Source organism: Strongylocentrotus purpuratus, unplaced genomic scaffold, assembly GCF_000002235.5.
Source record: "Strongylocentrotus purpuratus isolate Spur 01 unplaced genomic scaffold, Spur_5.0 spur5_scaffold_15, whole genome shotgun sequence".
NCBI lineage: Eukaryota > Metazoa > Echinodermata > Echinoidea > Camarodonta > Strongylocentrotidae > Strongylocentrotus > Strongylocentrotus purpuratus.
In genome coordinates this window covers 34,698,175-34,715,733 of record NW_022145600.1, presented here as the reverse complement: position 1 = coordinate 34,715,733, position 17,559 = coordinate 34,698,175, and the positions used below count along the sequence as shown (strand labels likewise).

Genomic DNA, 17,559 nt, shown 5'->3' with positions numbered 1-17,559 from the left:
AAAATCTCATTTTTGTGTGTGGAACTCTTACTTTTGTTCAGTTTACCTCTGATCCTTGGAATTTTTATGAATCACTGCCATGATCCAACATTAGATCTTGAAGTGGTTTCTGTCTGGTTTGCAGGTAAATGTTTTTTCAAAAATTCACTCATTTGATTTTGTATTTTTGGATTTGTTCATACTTCCTGGAAAGCATGGTTCATACATGTATGAGAACATGAGTTGGTTGCAAATGAGTTAACATACATGCAAAGCTGTTTATATAAAAAATACCTATCACAAAATTAACCAGGCACAGATGATGCCAAATACTTGATAGTAGTAATGATTAATGATTAAAGGTCATATATGGTTTTGGTATTAAAGCCATCAACAAAATTTCATCAATTTTCTTTGCTTTTCGTATTCTGCTGTTAATCTTCAAAGGGCTATATTATGCTGATAATTATGTCGATTACCAGTTGTGTTTACAGGCACGCTAAATACCAGGTTGACACTCTTCTCTTTGCGAAAAGTGCAGCATATTATGGTGTATTGGGTGTAACTGTCCTGCACACAGGGCCTCTAGTGGTGGATGTCCTGTCTGTGGAACAGAGTGTTATCCCCTGACACAGAGTCTGCAGGGAGAAGAGCTGGGAGGGGCGGCCTTACACACACAACACTGCAACAATCATTTTTGCATTTTTGCCTGCTCAGCGCAGTACTCATGCACATGACAAAAGTGATGAGAGTCCAACGATGTTCTTGCTCAATTGCCTCCTAGATGATAAATAAATAGTTATTAGCAATTCTAAAATGCGGTGAAGTTTTTTTTTTCCTCAAGTGGGATATTAAACAAATTATGGGAATTGTTTCAGTTACTGAAGTCCGATTTTTCTGACATTTATTTTTAAATGTGCATTATCCCATGTGCTGCAGGTAATTCAATGAGATGTACATGTAATTTTGTCGGTAACAATCTGTGCTAATTTTTAATCTGAAGCTCTGCTGTACTTTATAATAAAGGCTGGCCATTTTCATTTGAATTTGTTTTTTCCTTATTTTTGTGTATTCCTCTGTCTCTCTCCCTCTGTCCAACCCCTCCCCTGTCTGTCTGTCTGTCTGTCTCCCTCTGTCCCACCCCTCCTCTGTCTGTCTGTCTGTCTCTCTCTCTCCCCCTCTCCAGCTGTCTCTCTATACCATTCCATCCCCTCTCTGTCTTTTTCTTTCTTTCTCAGTCTTCCTGTATGCCATACTATGTTAAAGAGACACATTTAAATGTCCAAGACTAAATTATGCTATTTCGGGTATTATAATGGTACTTAGACTACACAAAATTCTGAATGAGTCCATACATCACTGATTTGCTTTATCCTTTATTTAGTTCCAAAATATAATAGAATGTTCCAAAATGTTATAAAAATTCCTAAAAATGTGCAAAAAATATATAATTCATGAGCTCACAATCTAAAAGGTTTTTTCAATTCTTTGATAACAAACGCAAAATATTCTTTAAAATAGTTTCAAGACGAGCAATAATTTGTTTAACTGATTGATAGTAAAATTCAAGCATCTAGGACAAAATCCTATTTTCACTTATCAGAATTTTGTTATGATTGTGACATCTTTAAAAAAAGGTTTTTGGGGGAAAAATTTTATACTTTCAATCATTTCACCTTATCACTTTTTTTTCTTTCAAAAGTCTTAAGTAAAAACAAAATAGTTTATTGATTATTGACACTTCAATACCAAGTAAGAATGAAAGGTGAAAGGTTTGATACTTAAAACTTAAGAAATACCATATTACATTAAAAAAATAACAATTTTTTTTTTTCTTAATGAATATTAGTAACAAACTACAGAATGTAGAACGGCAAAGCAAGCATGGTAAATATGCATATTTGTTCATAAGAGGCTTGATTGTTCCCCTTTCCTCTTCGAAAAATGGTATTCATCCTCTTTAAAAAAAAATATACACATGTATTAGCTAATTTGATCGATAATGTTAGTAGTCTTCATAATTTGTGTAGTTAACTAAAAGGTGAATGCCTATAAACAAGAACATACAAACACGTAAGATCTATAAAACACAAAAATAGCATATTCAACTTTTACATTTTGTTTTTTTCATTTAAAAAACAGTGAAGCAAAAGAAAAAAATGTAAAAATAACGTTATGATTTTGACAGAGACAGCATAGCCGTGAACCCAGGATACGAAGCAATTTGAACGTTATACCGCAAATACTTACAATTGACCATTCTTTAAGCTTAAAAAAACTCTTATCTTGTATGAGGGGTATATACAGTCATAATGCTTCTCAAATCAAATGTTATTTGATAATCATAGTCATCATGGGCTTTCTTCTGCTTTTTTGTTGTTTTTTGTTCCTGGATTTAAAACTTTTCTACCATCTAATGGATGAAACATAACAAACATTTAAGCACATCATTCAAATTATCATTAGCATAAAAATGCCTGGTCAAACTAAACACACAGGTTCCTTACTCTCTTAAAGCATCAATATAAAACTATGTTTTTGATGGACGGAAGTCACGGAATGTACAAACGTATTACGGAAGCGACGCTGAAGCCTGACTTACGGCCCAGCATGCACACACACACACACAAACTAAATTCATCTTACTTCATCAAACTGTCTGGAATGCCTTTGAATACGGACGGTATGGCTCGTCTTTTATATTTTCAATCATTAAGAAGCATAATGAACGTCTAAATCGTTAACAATTTACATAACTCTACAAAGCACTTTTGTGATGATCACACACATCAATAAAGCATCCATAATTTGCCTAGCTGTAAAAAGCACTGTTGGTGATGATCACACACATCAATAAAGCATCCATGATTTGCCTAGATGTAAGAATGGCTGTTGGAGACTATCATTCTGTGGCCCATTGAGAGCACTTGAAGCTATGACGTGGCCAGTCAGTAGATTGGCATTGTGGACTGCAGTACGCTTGCTTCTGACACAGAGAGCAGTGGAACTGGCCAACCAAACCACAGATGCACAGCTGGGTGATGTCTGGAGAGAGAGGGAACAAAACAGATTACAAAGATTTAGAAATGTGAGATCTTGACCTAACACCTTGCATTTCCCATGGTTTCAAACAGGAATGACCTGGGTCCTAAAGGCAATAGGTTAAAGCCCAACTGTCCTACTTCTAGCTACTTGCTCCCTTTAATCCTCCATAACTGATTATGCTTAAACTATCCTTGTTCATTCCATTTACAACCACATCAAGCTATATAAAAATGAAATGCTGAAGTATCTGACCCATTAAAGGGATGTACATTGAACCTTCCTACATTGTTTTGTGGGATATTCACATTGCTACACAATGCCAAATACATTGGAAAGTTGAAAATCTCTTGTACAAGAGACTGAAACGGACACAAAAAGGCTTTGCTTTTCACAATGTATCTGTAAGTGCAGATGAGATTAAAAGAAGGGGTACTGAGACTGAGTATTGTGAAATGATGAATGAGATCAAATTTAATTACAAGGCCCCCTTAGTTCCCCTTTTTCTCATTTTCGACTGGCAAATTTGGTGTCTTTGATACTGTTAACATGTATGATTACATGTAATTTTTTGTATAATTTATAATATTGCAATGATCTATTGTTTTATATGAAGATGGAAATAAATGAACAAATGAAATGAAAAGATAGCCGGCCTACCTTGATTGTCAAGCCACTTGAGAAGGACACAGTCCGATGAGTAGACCTCGTTCACCATCAACTTCTTCTCATCACCCGGTTGGATCTCAGCCAGTGTTTCCTTGAGGATGACGAAAGGTTTGTCCCTGACCTTGTGAGAGAGACCAGTGTCCTTGAGGTCGTGACGCAGCTGGCTGATCGTACCCACCATATTGGCAGAGACCTCACCAAGCTTCTGGAACGTCCCGTCAGAGTTCTTCACCATGATGAAGAGTCGCACACGATCAGCGAGTTCTGGAGACAACAAAGATAGCACAGAAATGTGACATTTGGACTACAATGGGATTTTACAATGAATCGAGAACTATGAAATATCTTGCAAGGCGATCATACTTTGATACTATTATCATGTTATGTGGGTTGATGGTAAGAGACTTACATTATTCAAGTGTTACTTTAACTTGAACAAAGATAAGGCAAATATATAGTTGTTTCATATGAAACCAACCAGGAAATAAACTGCTCAAGATATCATACTAAAAAAATTTGCGAACTATGCAAATAAATGCATACTTGAAGCAATCTTTCATTGCTGATTTGTAGAAAGGTAAATTTCAGTGACTGTGTGTGAAAAAAAATCTACGTCAGAAAAGAAAGGAAACCATATCCTTACCAGTCTCCATCTGTCCTTCCAAGAATCCAGGAGGCAATGCGCTGACGGCGACCTCGGGTGACCTCCTAGCCAAGTGCAATCCTGGAGAGCGGCTACGAGCTGACAGGGTGCTACGCTGGCTGTCTGTCTCATCATCAAACAGAAGGTGCTTGTTCACCAATCTACAAACAAAGAACACAATAATAAAAACAACTTTTATCATAACGGATAAGAATAGATACATTAATAACAGCACAGCCACAAAGTATCCTATTATTACCCTGGCTGTAGCTAAGCCGTCATGACAAGGTGCTCAGACATTTAAAGCATATATTCCTACAGACTAATAATTCACTTCACCTAGGTGGCGAATGGCAAATGTAGATTAAATTTGACTTGCCAACCAACTAAACACGAGTGCTGAGCCATGAATTTAGCAGAGGGTGAGTTGAGGACTCTTTAGATCTTTCAGACATCCAGACACCTCCTAATCAGTCCCAACCCTGTAAGCGCAGGAGATCATTTAAAGCCCATCGTCAATTTTGCATTATAATAGCAATGCCAAATACAATGACTGAAGGAATATGAAAAGATGTGATTGTGTATACATTATTACATAGTATTCTATTCAGTCCTAGGACCAGGAGGATGGAGTATCTCCAATGAAACCGACTAGACTTACCCTTCATCGGGAGAAGGTGAATGATCAAAGCGGATAGTCGGAGCCAGGGAAGGATGGATCAAACTGCTCTCAGAGCCTACATAGCTCATTAACTTATAGTCCTTATTGTCACCATACTCCTTTGTGGTAGCAAGGGGCATCTCATCCATCTGTGTCACTTTCCCTGTAATTACAAACAAATTATGATAAACACATTTTGTCACAATCATCATCATTGTTTAGAATCTATTTCTCCAATCCTTTGGGGTTGGAATTTTAATTACTGTTGTAGCCTTGCCTGTTTTCAGCATCAACGTAAAGCCAGATACTCTCATGTCTTCTTCTAGTACGTGTCTCCTGCAAGGTTCTGATAGGTCTGCTACAGGGTTTTGAGTGGGCAACCTAGAAGTTCATTGCTCTCTGAAGACAATGGCTCTTTTTTAAAATCTCCTAACCACAAGATCTCAACGTACCTCTCCTTATCTTTATCTATGAACAGAGATTCAAGTTAACATACCAGATAGTCACCATGAAAGTACATGCAAACCTGTACGCAGTATTTTTTTTTTCATGCTAAATGGCTACAGCTCATGTTGATTTGTAGGTACTTTTTAAGATTTTATTCAGTCAGGTTCTAAATGTGAAACACATACTGTTGCTGTTTTTCTTGACCATGATGACTGCAATGACGATGACGGCGATGAGGATGAGGATGACGACCACGACTACAATAATGATCCAGATTGGCAGACTACTTGAAGAAGACTGCGGGGGAATAGACGAAGTATAAAGTTACTGAGCTTTAAAATAATTTGAATAATGAAAACATGATCATTATCCAGATGCCTATATTTTCAAGAAATATCAAGTTATTTTTTTATTTTCAAAGATCTACTTGTTACTGATAAACATGTTGTTTGTCCCTGATTCATTAAATTATTAATTTCTCACAGATGGGATACTACTGCATTAATTATAACACCAAAAACAACAAGTTCTTTACAAATATCATGATGTAGTTTGACCAACACTGTTTACTACCTTCAAGTAAACAAGGTACTGTATCTTACCCTCTCTAAATATCATTAATTAAGATCAGAAGAAAGAGTTGACTGCTTACCGTTGGGTCATATGGTGCTCCATCAACCATGAGATACTCCTCAGCCAATAGGGTTTGACCATTAAAGGTTATAGAAAGGTCACCGTCCAGGATGTCTTCCCAGATCAGGCTCTGGACCGACTCCACATCACCGGTGATATCAAATGATATCAAGATTGATCCTAACAGAGAAGGATAATGAGGAAAACATGATTATATTATACAGAGCATATCACATCCAGGGGTGGTAGCGAGCACTATAAAAAAGAAATTAAAAAAATTAAAAATTAAAAAAAAACCACAACCACAAAAATCCTCAACCACCCCGCCCCTTGAGTAAAAAAAAAGGATTCTGGGAAAAAAATGGCATCTAAACATCCCCCCTTTTGAGTAAGAAAATAAGGAAAATAGGGAAAAATCAGGAAAATAAGGGAAATATTGGAAAAATCAGGGTAAAATCAGGAAGAAAAAAAACTGGGAATTTTTTTCTTCGGGAACTGATTTAAATTGGGTAATTATCAGATATATATTTATGCGCTTCTATATCACATTTTTTACCAATACCCTGGCTCTAGAGTACAGGGTGATTGGTACATCAAGTGATGTCTTTTGACTAGCTTTATAGCATCACAGAATGAGAAGTGTCTGTGATGAGGATGTTGCCCTGTTGAGACATATTCCAATGAATGAGTGAATGAAAGGAGATCAACATGTACTCTAATCAACATACCTTCTGAAACTTGTACATTAGAGAAGGTAGCATTCTCATAGTTTGGCGCAATGTGGTTCAAAAAGTTGGCCGCAATCAGCTCCTCGTTGTCCTGAGCAATGCTGGAATAGTCGTAGTCGAACCTGATCGTGAGCGATGCGGTCTCACCAGAGTTTATGGCGTTGTTCTCAGCCACGACATTGAACGGATCCAGACTGCCGCTGGCATGGTAGGCACTAGAGGGCGACGTGACAACGGACACGGTTAGGATGTAGTAATAGCTGGCCTCGTTGATGCTCAAGCTAAAGGTTGCTCGGGCAGTGGATAGGTCTAGGATGGTGCTGAGATCACCTTGGAGTTCACCTCTGTAGTTGGTTGGGTCAGAGATCGCGATCGTCACTAGCCAGGAGTCAAAGCCCTGAAGAGAATGAAAAGAAAATAATCAAAATGACGATGATGTAACATCACGTATAAAGTAGTGCAGTTCAACAAAAAGTGTATTCAGCAATCACTTTTAAAAAATGCACATCTAACAACAAAAATGTATTTATAAAATATATGAATCCATTAGATTATTGAATCTATTCAACTTTGTACCTATTTTTGCATTACGTCCAACACAAATCTTTTCTTGACCTAAAATAAATGAATGTTACTGGACTTTCATACATCAATGATCAAAACTTAAAACCAAGAATCAGCATTTTTCCTCAGTCTGGCTTAAAGTAGGCATAAATCTGAGAACAGAAATTGAATTTAGTCTGAATGCGATCACCATTCAACACTAAACCAAATCTTTAAATCATTGTCACTCACTCATAGCATTGATAATTGAAAGTACTGGAGGAACATACCTTCTCAGCTAGGTTGGTGGGCACATCACCGGTATGTGTCTCTCGGAGTTCAACGATGACCTCAAACACTTCATTCTCCATCACATCAGACGAGGGCGCCGTGATGATCTCCAACTCGTAAGGCTGGACATCGACGTCAAAGGCCTCGGTGCTCGCCGTTAGGCTGGATGTGTTAGGGTACGTGATTGTGAACTCAAGGACCAGGTCAGTAGCGCTGATGTTAACCCCAAGGTCAGTGAAGTTAGCCCAGCCTCCTTCGAATGAGATGGTCTGGTTGTCCGAGATGAAACCGATGATGCCGTCGGAGGTCCAGCTGCTGATGGTCGCTGTCACCTGCCAGGGTCGGGCTGGGGTACCAAGCTGCTCAATTCGGTTACCCTATTAATCAAAGAATGGTTATTAACTCAGATATTGCTGATAATGCAGTCTCAACATCTTTCATATAACAAGAACAAGTAAACTCAAATTATGTGTTCAAAATAAAAACATGGACTTTGAATGGCAAGGCGGGATGAATAACCCTGAAGAAGATAACATTAGATTCAGACGTATTAGACTCTTGAAGAAGGAGAAGAAGAGTTGGCCAAGCTTAAAAATTCTTAGGAGCTCTTCACTGTTCACAAGAACATTGATGGATAAGCACTAGCTGACAGGGAGACATTTACCTGATTATCCAGAACTTTGATCCTTGGTTGCGTTCCAAAGGCACTTTCCTCGATGGCATCATCAGGCTGTACCTCGATGATCATGGTAGAAGCAACGACGTAAACCGTAGCCTCACCAGCGGTGCTCAAAGCTAACTCTTCCTCCGCTGCCTGCTGCTCAGCAAACCTGCAAATAATCAAGGGTTCTTGTCAACATGGGTCCTTGGATAATAATATTAAGGTCTTGTTCCAACTAATGAGAGGCAGTGAAACTAGTCACAAGTGCCCCTGTAGTTACAAAACATGTCATTAAGAGGCATAGTTCGGATCAAATGTATTGTCTATTTTTCAGGTAGGGTAGGATGAGAGGTGGTTGACTGCTTCATGTGTGCATTATCTCTTACAATGCATACCCTCTCTCTGAAGGTCTTTATTTTCAATCCATAATCTACATCTTCAGAGAGTCATAGCAATGAGTTAAAGATAGATAAATACAAAGAAATAAAAAATGTGAACTATTACAGCATTGACTTTACTAATAATAAATAATAAATAGATAACCTAAACACATTTTTTAAATGCAAGTGATATGTATAATATATTGGAAATGGGATGGCGGACTAGCTGTTCTCTATTCAGGGAACTGATATATATAAACATAGAAAGTATGAAATATAAAGATTCCAAGAGACATAGAAAAGGCAATCGGCAGACTGTTGCCCTGTTGACTAATGATTATTTCATTCTCTCTGGCTTTATACAAATGTAGCCCTTCACTATAGGGTTAAAGTTAATAATGGTACACTTACGTGGTTGTGCCATTGGCTGGTCCACCGGTAGTATTGGTAGCCCTTACTCCTCCCGTAGGATCCTTAGGAGTGTCCACAGGGTCAGTCATGGCCATAGAGTTGATAGTGACCCCAAGACTGTCGCCAAGGTTACCAGTCTGCATCTCATCCGCAAGCATGGCCTGGACCTCTGTCAACTGATCAAAGCTCAACTCTGATGGAGATGCTGCAGTAGAAGTAGAGTAATATTAATAATGATAATAATAATAATACTCAGTTTTTATATAGCGCTTATTAGAATCACTATAGCGCTTCCAAACTTGGAGATTATTACCCCGACTTTAGCTGTGCTGCCATTTCGGCGCTGTAGCATTTCAAAGAATTAATTCCTGCCAGGTACCCATTTACATCACCTGGGTTGAGTGTGGCAAATGTAGATCAATGTCTTGCCAAAGGACATTAGTGCCGCGGAGTAATATTTGTCACAAGATCATATAGCATTGAAGATAAAATCATGCATGAGTATTCCAGTCTCATAGGCAGCAGAGTGACCATGACATATTTATCATTTTCTACAAGTTTCAGCCAGACAAGACAGAAAGACAGGGTACTAGCAAACGATGCAAAATTTCTTGTTGAGAATACTAAAAACGGGTGATTACTTTATAAAACACATTTATAGGACGTTTTATTCCAAACTATTTAAAATCAGATCAAAGTAAACCTTAATTAATGTTAGATAGCATCTTTAACATACACAAATCTTCTGCAGACAAGACAGGCTAAATTCAGTGCTTTTTTTCACTGCTTATAATTCATCAAATCCAAGTACAAGAAGGACCTCCAGTCTTCAATTTTCTCTTATCATTGATATTTTAAACTTTATAATTTCGAACCGATATATATATATATATATATATATATATATATATATATATAGTGTATGACTTACAGGTGCCGGAAGGAGCAGGTGTCGTGGTGGAGTTATCTGTAGAAATAGATGCAACTGGATTTGCCCCGATTTCAACGACTACTTCTGTGTCGGAACCTGTCGACCTCTTCTTCCGTCTGGCCTCCGAGATGATGTCAACTACTCTGATCTGTGAAGGATCAATGTTAAGCAAGTTGGCAAGGTTTTCTACCAGATTCTCTTCAAAGAAATCATCCACCTCCACGGCAGGAACCCCAAACGTTGTGATGACTACTGGGGTGGTCCTGATCTCGACAAAGGTGGACCCTCGGACCAGGATGTAGAGGGTCTGCTTCTCACGGTCAAAGTAGTTGTCTCCCAGTACCATGGAATCCAGTGAAGGCATGAAGTCTGTGTCTGGGGTGGGGGCAATCCACTGAAGCCCACCGTCGACGTACTGTCCGTTGTTTGGAATGATGTAGAGTCCGTCGACATAGACGTCCAGACGTTGAGGGTTGGCATACCAGATACCAACGGTCAGTGCCTGGGACTCTACGGCATTCAGCAGGTGGAAGCGCAGACTCTGGGGGTTGGTGCCTGTGAAGAACAGCTCGTAGTTCTTATTGGTAGCCACTATGGTGTAGAAGGTACTGATCCTCTCCTGGCAGGTGTAACCAAGACACCATCCATGGTCCTGAGGTCCGTTGATAAGATCCACATAGCCGTCGGCGTGAAGGGCAACGGGAGAGACACGACGCAACTCGGTGTCTGCATCCATACTCTCTACAATCATCATCATGTGATCTATACCATGGCACTCCCAGGCCTGCCATCTGTCATGCCACTCACAGTCATCATTACGGATGATACCTGAACAGAGAAAAGAAAGATTGGTTGATACAGGCATCACATTGCTAATGTCTTAGAAGTGCGGTTCATGTGTGTAATCAATCTAAGACAAAGCATCTGTGAATCATACAGATTCTGATTGAAAGGGGAGGGGGGGGGGTTCAAGCACAGTTGTTATCTGCAGATAGCAGTCTCTCAAGTATGATAGTCTAGGGGGTACATGTACACATATTTGTCATAGAAAACACTTCAATTATTTGATTAGAGCTTTCCTATACCCGGTTACACGAACATATCTGATTGACCAGATATCTTTATATCAAGCTCTATATTCTATCCATTTACAAGGAACCATCATCATCATCACCATCATCGTTTAGAGTCCGTTTGTCCCACTTTGTGCGGTTGTACATTTCATTTCTTTAATGGCCGCCTTCCAAGCTTTAATTCCTGTCTGAGGGATCCACACGACCGACACCCGATTTTTTGGCATCCTCTTCGATGGCTTCCCTCCAAGTTTTCCTGGGTCTCCCACCAAATGATTTTAATTTTAATTAACCTTTGCACCTCAACAAAAGTAATGTTCAGTATCATTTGTCCCCCATCATGACAGAGAGGGTGACAAGTTACCATTATTGGGAGCAACATCCTCCTTTGGAATCCTGGCACCGTCGGGTGTGGTCAGCATCATCTTGGGGATGCGGTAGTCTCCGAGTCCACGCCTTCGATCGCCGTCCCACTCAAAAGCAGAATCTGGAATCACTGTCCCTGGGCTACCCAGCAGGCTCCCGTCAACATCTTGAATTATGACCTTCTTGTGAGCATCACAGTCCATGTCTACACAATCAGAGGGATTCACCAAGCTGCAATAAACAAACACAAATTGGATGTGAAATACAGGATTAAATTGAAATTGAAGATGAAACTGGAACTGTAGTTGGAACTGGAATTGGAGTACAAACAGCACAAAAAGTACTGAAGTTCAAAAACAAAACACTGGCAGGAATTGATGAAGAAAAGTGGTGAACTTACCCAAGAGGTGGGCGATGGAACCATACATAGTTATCAGTAGGAGTATCAATGAATGTCAGTCCTTCTACTTCGATAGGATGCATGGCATCACCGCTTTGAGGACTCGTCATAATAACTTTGTCTCCTCCGGAACATTTGTCGTTGAAGTTGGAGAATGTTACATCTAGGTGGCAAATATTCATAAACGTGAAGTAGAGAATGCTTTAAAACCATGCAGAATTGTAATACAATGTACTCTGGTAGATAGACATTGTGATAGTTTTTGTGGATTGAAACTCTTCAAATTAAAGTCTTTCTCACGTGTCATCGGTTTCACACTTGAATCCAAAATGTTGTGGTCCAAACAAAATGCTTTCTTTTTTTCTGATTTAAAGTAGGTTCATAAATTATCAATTGAGATAATATGGAATCATTTTGTATCAATAAATACACTGCAAACAAAATGAACAACGTTAATATAATAAACTTGCCAAGCAAAATGTTAAATACATTAAGATACTTAAGACTGTTAAAACCAGTAACTAAATGCTGTTCAGTGTCTGAGCTGTATCTATAGGTATATCATCCATATTCAGAGCCAAAAGATATCTTGAAGCAGTTAACCACCTAGTCTAACACCTCAATTATCACACCACCCAACCAACTCCATCCAAACTGAAGAATTCTTGACCGTTGGTGATAATGTAAGCCTGGAGTTAGTCTGGTGTCTATCTTGTTGGTTTGACCGAGCTGGGCATTGCATATTTGTTTAACCCTTTCACTGCTTTGTTGCAGAATCACTGCACACTTGGTGCCTGAGCCTTAATTCTAACGCCTCGTTCAAATATGACAGGGATAAACCGCCGCAGTTTTTCTTTTGGAAGACATAAAGTGTAATACCCTTCACATTTCTCCATCTCACAATACAGAGCTCAGTGACGATGCGCAGCACACATTTGCCATTCACATACATGCCTTAAATCACCAACTGTTAGTGAATCTACAAAAAGAGATGCTCACCACGAAGGATCATCTTTCCTCCGATGGCTGGGTAGCTCATCACAGAAGTAAAAGGCTTAAACGGAGCACCCCCTGAAGAACCCTTGAATGAGGTGAAGTAGACGCCTACTGTTCCTCCATTGGGTGACTTGGTAGACCGCTGTTTGGAGCTCTGACTTGACCCTTCAGGAGTAACCTGGAGAGGATAGAAAAAACACAAAACTATGTGAGTATAAATTTTTACACCAGCTCATACTTTTTGCTCAGCAACTGACAAATGTAAAGTAATTATTCCCAAATCCAGACTCGATTCTACTTAAAAACGTTTTACATTCGCTGCATTGAAAATGTGAAACATCCCACTTTGCATCTCGCCTCTTTTAAAGATCTTGTAAGATACTCTTCTTCCCTCAGTAATATATTTGTAAAATACTTTTTTTATGCATGAGTCTATATATTCTATTAATTTCTGCGGTGATCGGCTGTGAAACGACTGAGATCTTGGGGGGGGGGCATATATGCCCCCCCAGATACTAGAAAGATCTCAAACACCCTGGCCTCATTAAAGTTAACAGTTGATTTGGTAGCCACTAGCACATCTTGTGACCACACTTCAAACACTCAACAAAGTAAATGCATGTATTAGTTTACTTTGAGATGTGAATTGGCCAATTCAATATCTCATCTTTGCCTACAAAGTGACTTTGCAGGACCCTTGTCAGTCACATCTTCCAAATGTTGATGGGGTAAAGGTCAATCCCCACACATCATCACATCTTATTAATACATGTTCAGAAAAGAAAAAAATCCTCATGCAGACACACAGTAGAGGATTTATCAAATTGATTGCACATATGAAATATTTTAATAGGATGTATTAATTCATCAATACCTTATTTTGAATAGTGGAACTACAAGAAAAAATTGGCAAACATTTTAAGTAAATGCCCATACTGCTTTTTTACAAAAAGAACAAAAGTTGGCAGAGGTTTAGAGAAAATGTTGATAAAAGTTTTTCTTTCAATGGTGTAGGCCGGTATAGTGATGGTTTACCTTGTCTAGATCACAGTCAAAGCTGTCACTGTTTCCAACAATGAGGGAGTCTTCCACAAGGACGTATTTATTGGCTACTAAATGAGATAGAGCTGAAGGGCCGTAGTCATGAACCAAGATGTTAGCCCCGTTGTCAACGAAAGTTGATTCGCTTATCTCGATGGAAGACGAGGTCAGGGCGTAAAGTCCGTAATCTAAGTTGCGGTAGCTGAAGAAATCATGAACTCGCAAGCATGGGTCTTGCCCCGTCTTGAGGATATGTACGCCATGATAGTTGGAATGGGCCACGTTGTTGGACCAGGCATTGGGATCACTGCATCTCTCTCCCTTGATGTTGAATCCAACTCGTTCTGATCCAGCCACCGTATTGTTGATGAGGATTGGATCCATTGCCTCGGCTACATCAATACCTCCCATCCAGTCGATATTCTCATCTTCAAATCGGTCTTGGTAGGTCCCTGGGAACACCATCAGAGTCACCAGGTTGTTGGTGATCATGGTGTTAGTTCCATAGGATTTAATACCTGGAGGTCAAAGGTCAAAACCAAGGTATAGATTTAATGGCATATCCTGCATCAACAATCATTATACAAGTATACAAGCACAAACAATGGTGATACTGCTACTTTTACAAATACACCTGAAACACTATCTCTTTGCCTTTTAAAAATGAAAAAATCTAGCTTTAGTTGTTACCTGCACCAACAGTATGGTGGATTACATTGTTGTCAATCTCAATGTTGTCTGTTCCAAACACACCAATGGCGAGGCTGAATCCATTGTGGAATGTACAGCTGTGGACGAACGAGGGTACTGCATCCAACAGTACATCCCCAATGTCCAGGAAGGCCAGGGAGTATCGAGGGTCATAGAAGTCTGTCCATCCTTCTTGGCCGGTCCGCTTAAACTCTACGTTGGCAAAGTGACCCGAACCTGTAGAATACAACATTGCAAAGGTAACTCAGGTAGTCATACAAAGTGTAAGATATTTAAGGTTAAAGACGCATAGTAGTGGGCTCTCATGGGCATTTTGACACCAATTTGGTGTTTACCCAATAACAGGTGTTGTCAATCACCAGGATAAGCATTTTATGACCAACATGCCTTATGAAATACTCTGCATTTTCCACCATAGGCTCCATATGGAAAAGTCACCATCTTACATTCCCCTCACCCAAAGACTCTCAGAGAGACAGCGAGGGGTTATTTCTTGATGGGACCATTGGTTTGCTGTGTGCGAGACTTGTATATGCCCATTAATTGCATTTCCACCAAGTCTGGTGTCAGCAAATCATGACCTACTGCACATGCAAACTGACGACCATCTCCCTTTAATGTTATTGATCATTTTCCTTTTCACAGAAGATGAAGATAAAATCTTAAAATACCTCTATAAAATTCTCCATCTTGGATGAATGAGCCGACAATCGTTCTTGCACCGAATGATTCGTCAAAGAGGAGATCATAATCGTTGCCCTCAATGACAATGTTGCGTGTTAGGAGTCCCACCTCTGCAGCAATGGTGTAAGCCTTGCCATTAAACTCTGCAGACTCAGCTGCAATAGAAAGAAATAACAATTATACACGTATCAGTGGTACTGCACATGTTTTGAAGAAGTCACTTACAAAAACAAAGGAATTTTGCTGTTCAAGGAGTTTGTTCATGCATCAGAATAAGTCGACTTATTGGAAAGTTTTCTTTTGGACTATAGTAAAACAAATCCCTTTAAATTCTGTAACATAGAGGTATCATCAGTTTGAACTCATTATATTTTGGTAGTGGTACAATAATCATCAAAATGTTTGAACGGTTGTACATGTACACATATTTTAGGTAATAAAACTCACAAAGACAAGGTTTGGTCACAGATAGGATAGTGAATGTGGATAATGGGTGATCTTGCTCCAATGGCATATTTGTCCAGTGTTTTAATTGTCAAGATATAGTTTGGCATTTTCTTGTGGGTTTCTATAGTAAAAAATGTACAAAGGATTAGGGTTGACATTTGGGTATTAACGTTATGTATAGAGATGGTTTGAGGGTTTGACTGAGGAATTTGGCCGCTGCAAGAAAATGACCATGGATTACTAGTTGCCATAAAAGACATCATACAATCCCATATGCTAAAATCATGGAACCAACCTGTGTGCATATGAGCAAATGTTCCATTGATACTGAATGTCCTGGAATCAGTCTTGGAGGAGATCCTGAAGGTTTCCGTATGCCACGCCTCGTAGGATGTCGCCGTCACAACGATCTCATCACCCACACGCCAATCAGTATCAACGATCACTGTGAACTCGCTGTCGCCAGCCTCGACCGTTGAGGCAAGCTGGGTCCAAGTGACATCACGGGGCATACCATGAAGGTCCAGGGTTCCAAAGACACCTGAAAGAAAAGGAACGAAAGAAGGGTTGAGAAGGAATCATGCATATTATACAATGGGCTTAAAATATTCACCAACTACTCTCAAGAGCAATTGAAAAATATGATAAGCTGAAAATTTGATCATCATGACTAATAATATGGACAAAACAACTATGGCAAAGGGGTATAGGAGAAATCAGGTAAAACATATACACTAACAAGAACATCAAGAAGGCCATGTGTCATAAAACTTTTCATCAATAGCAAATACCAAAATTCTGTAACAAATTTGTTCAGCCAATCACAGTAATGATTTCATTTGCTTATAACAGTTATTATAACTTCATAACATTTCATAAGTTTCATACAAACAAGTTTAATGAAACAGCTAGGTCCTGGTACACGTACCTAGAGCCTTGGATCCCAGGTTGGGTCCATTAGGAAGAGGGATGTCCTGGGTGAAATGATGGCCATTGAGGAGGATACGCAGGTCATGGGTGAAAGGTCTTGTTTCGTTAAATCCTGCGATCAGACGTCCCCCTTGGATCAGGATATAGGTAGCATTGATTACCATGTCTCTGGAGTCATCAATCTCTAAGGTACCATAAATGAACAGCTTGTTCATCCAAGGCAGAGTGTCGTTGGCTACAATCCACCGCTCTGAAAAAAAATATTGTTAGTTTGTTTTATTTCCGTATAAAAAGACATCATGCATTCAGTAGAATAATAACAAATAGAATAATGAATAACAATATAAAACAAACGGCTGGATAGCCCATATTCATCGGTATCGTTATGATATCGCTGGTCTTCCATGGGGACCAGAAACGACACAGTAAAACAATGCAATAAGTAACAGTGCACATTAGACAAAGAAAAATGGCAAAACATAAATTCCCAAGCAAAATATAGTAAGAAATTAAATATCCAGGACAGACAGTATAAAGAAAAAAAACTAGTATTTATAGAAACAGAATTGTGTGAAGTAAACTTAAAAATAACTCAAAAGCATTGTAGTATTGATAAGTTAACAAAATCTATTTCTCTTGATATCAATTTTCAATCTCTCTAATTAAACTTCTGCAAAACCAGCCCAACATTAAGGACTCAATGCAGTATGCTGGAAGTGGTATTTCATATTCTGACTTACAAGCAAAGAAATTTATTTTTTCTCCAGTACCTTTTGTTGTTGATTTTTTTACTTGCTGAGTTTACATTTACATTTGAAATTTTATCTGTATGTTTTCTGGTATATCATGTTTACTATTCACCATGTAATGATGTTTTCATGTATATGCATGT

The 17,559-nt window shown here is 38.9% G+C and overlaps 1 protein-coding gene across 1 annotated transcript in view; it reads right to left on the bottom strand.

The window, feature by feature from the left end:
* Positions 1-1,335: 1,335 nt before the first annotated feature.
* LOC575549 (fibrocystin-L) overlaps positions 1,336-17,559 on the bottom strand; it is a 63,746-nt gene continuing 47,522 nt past the window's right edge. Inside the window, exons 42-60 of the mRNA XM_030986305.1 lie at positions 16,666-16,917; positions 16,033-16,278; positions 15,278-15,445; positions 14,586-14,822; positions 13,890-14,413; positions 12,858-13,032; positions 11,859-12,021; positions 11,457-11,689; positions 10,020-10,847; positions 9,089-9,293; positions 8,301-8,466; positions 7,636-8,013; positions 6,803-7,199; positions 6,094-6,254; positions 5,627-5,738; positions 4,995-5,157; positions 4,334-4,494; positions 3,682-3,954; positions 1,336-3,024 (exon numbers count right to left, since the gene is read on the bottom strand). Of these exons, the coding sequence (XP_030842165.1) occupies positions 2,882-3,024; positions 3,682-3,954; positions 4,334-4,494; positions 4,995-5,157; positions 5,627-5,738; positions 6,094-6,254; positions 6,803-7,199; positions 7,636-8,013; positions 8,301-8,466; positions 9,089-9,293; positions 10,020-10,847; positions 11,457-11,689; positions 11,859-12,021; positions 12,858-13,032; positions 13,890-14,413; positions 14,586-14,822; positions 15,278-15,445; positions 16,033-16,278; positions 16,666-16,917 (4,985 nt within the window). The 3' untranslated portion in view covers positions 1,336-2,881. The remainder of the gene's footprint in view (positions 3,025-3,681; positions 3,955-4,333; positions 4,495-4,994; positions 5,158-5,626; positions 5,739-6,093; positions 6,255-6,802; positions 7,200-7,635; positions 8,014-8,300; positions 8,467-9,088; positions 9,294-10,019; positions 10,848-11,456; positions 11,690-11,858; positions 12,022-12,857; positions 13,033-13,889; positions 14,414-14,585; positions 14,823-15,277; positions 15,446-16,032; positions 16,279-16,665; positions 16,918-17,559) is intronic.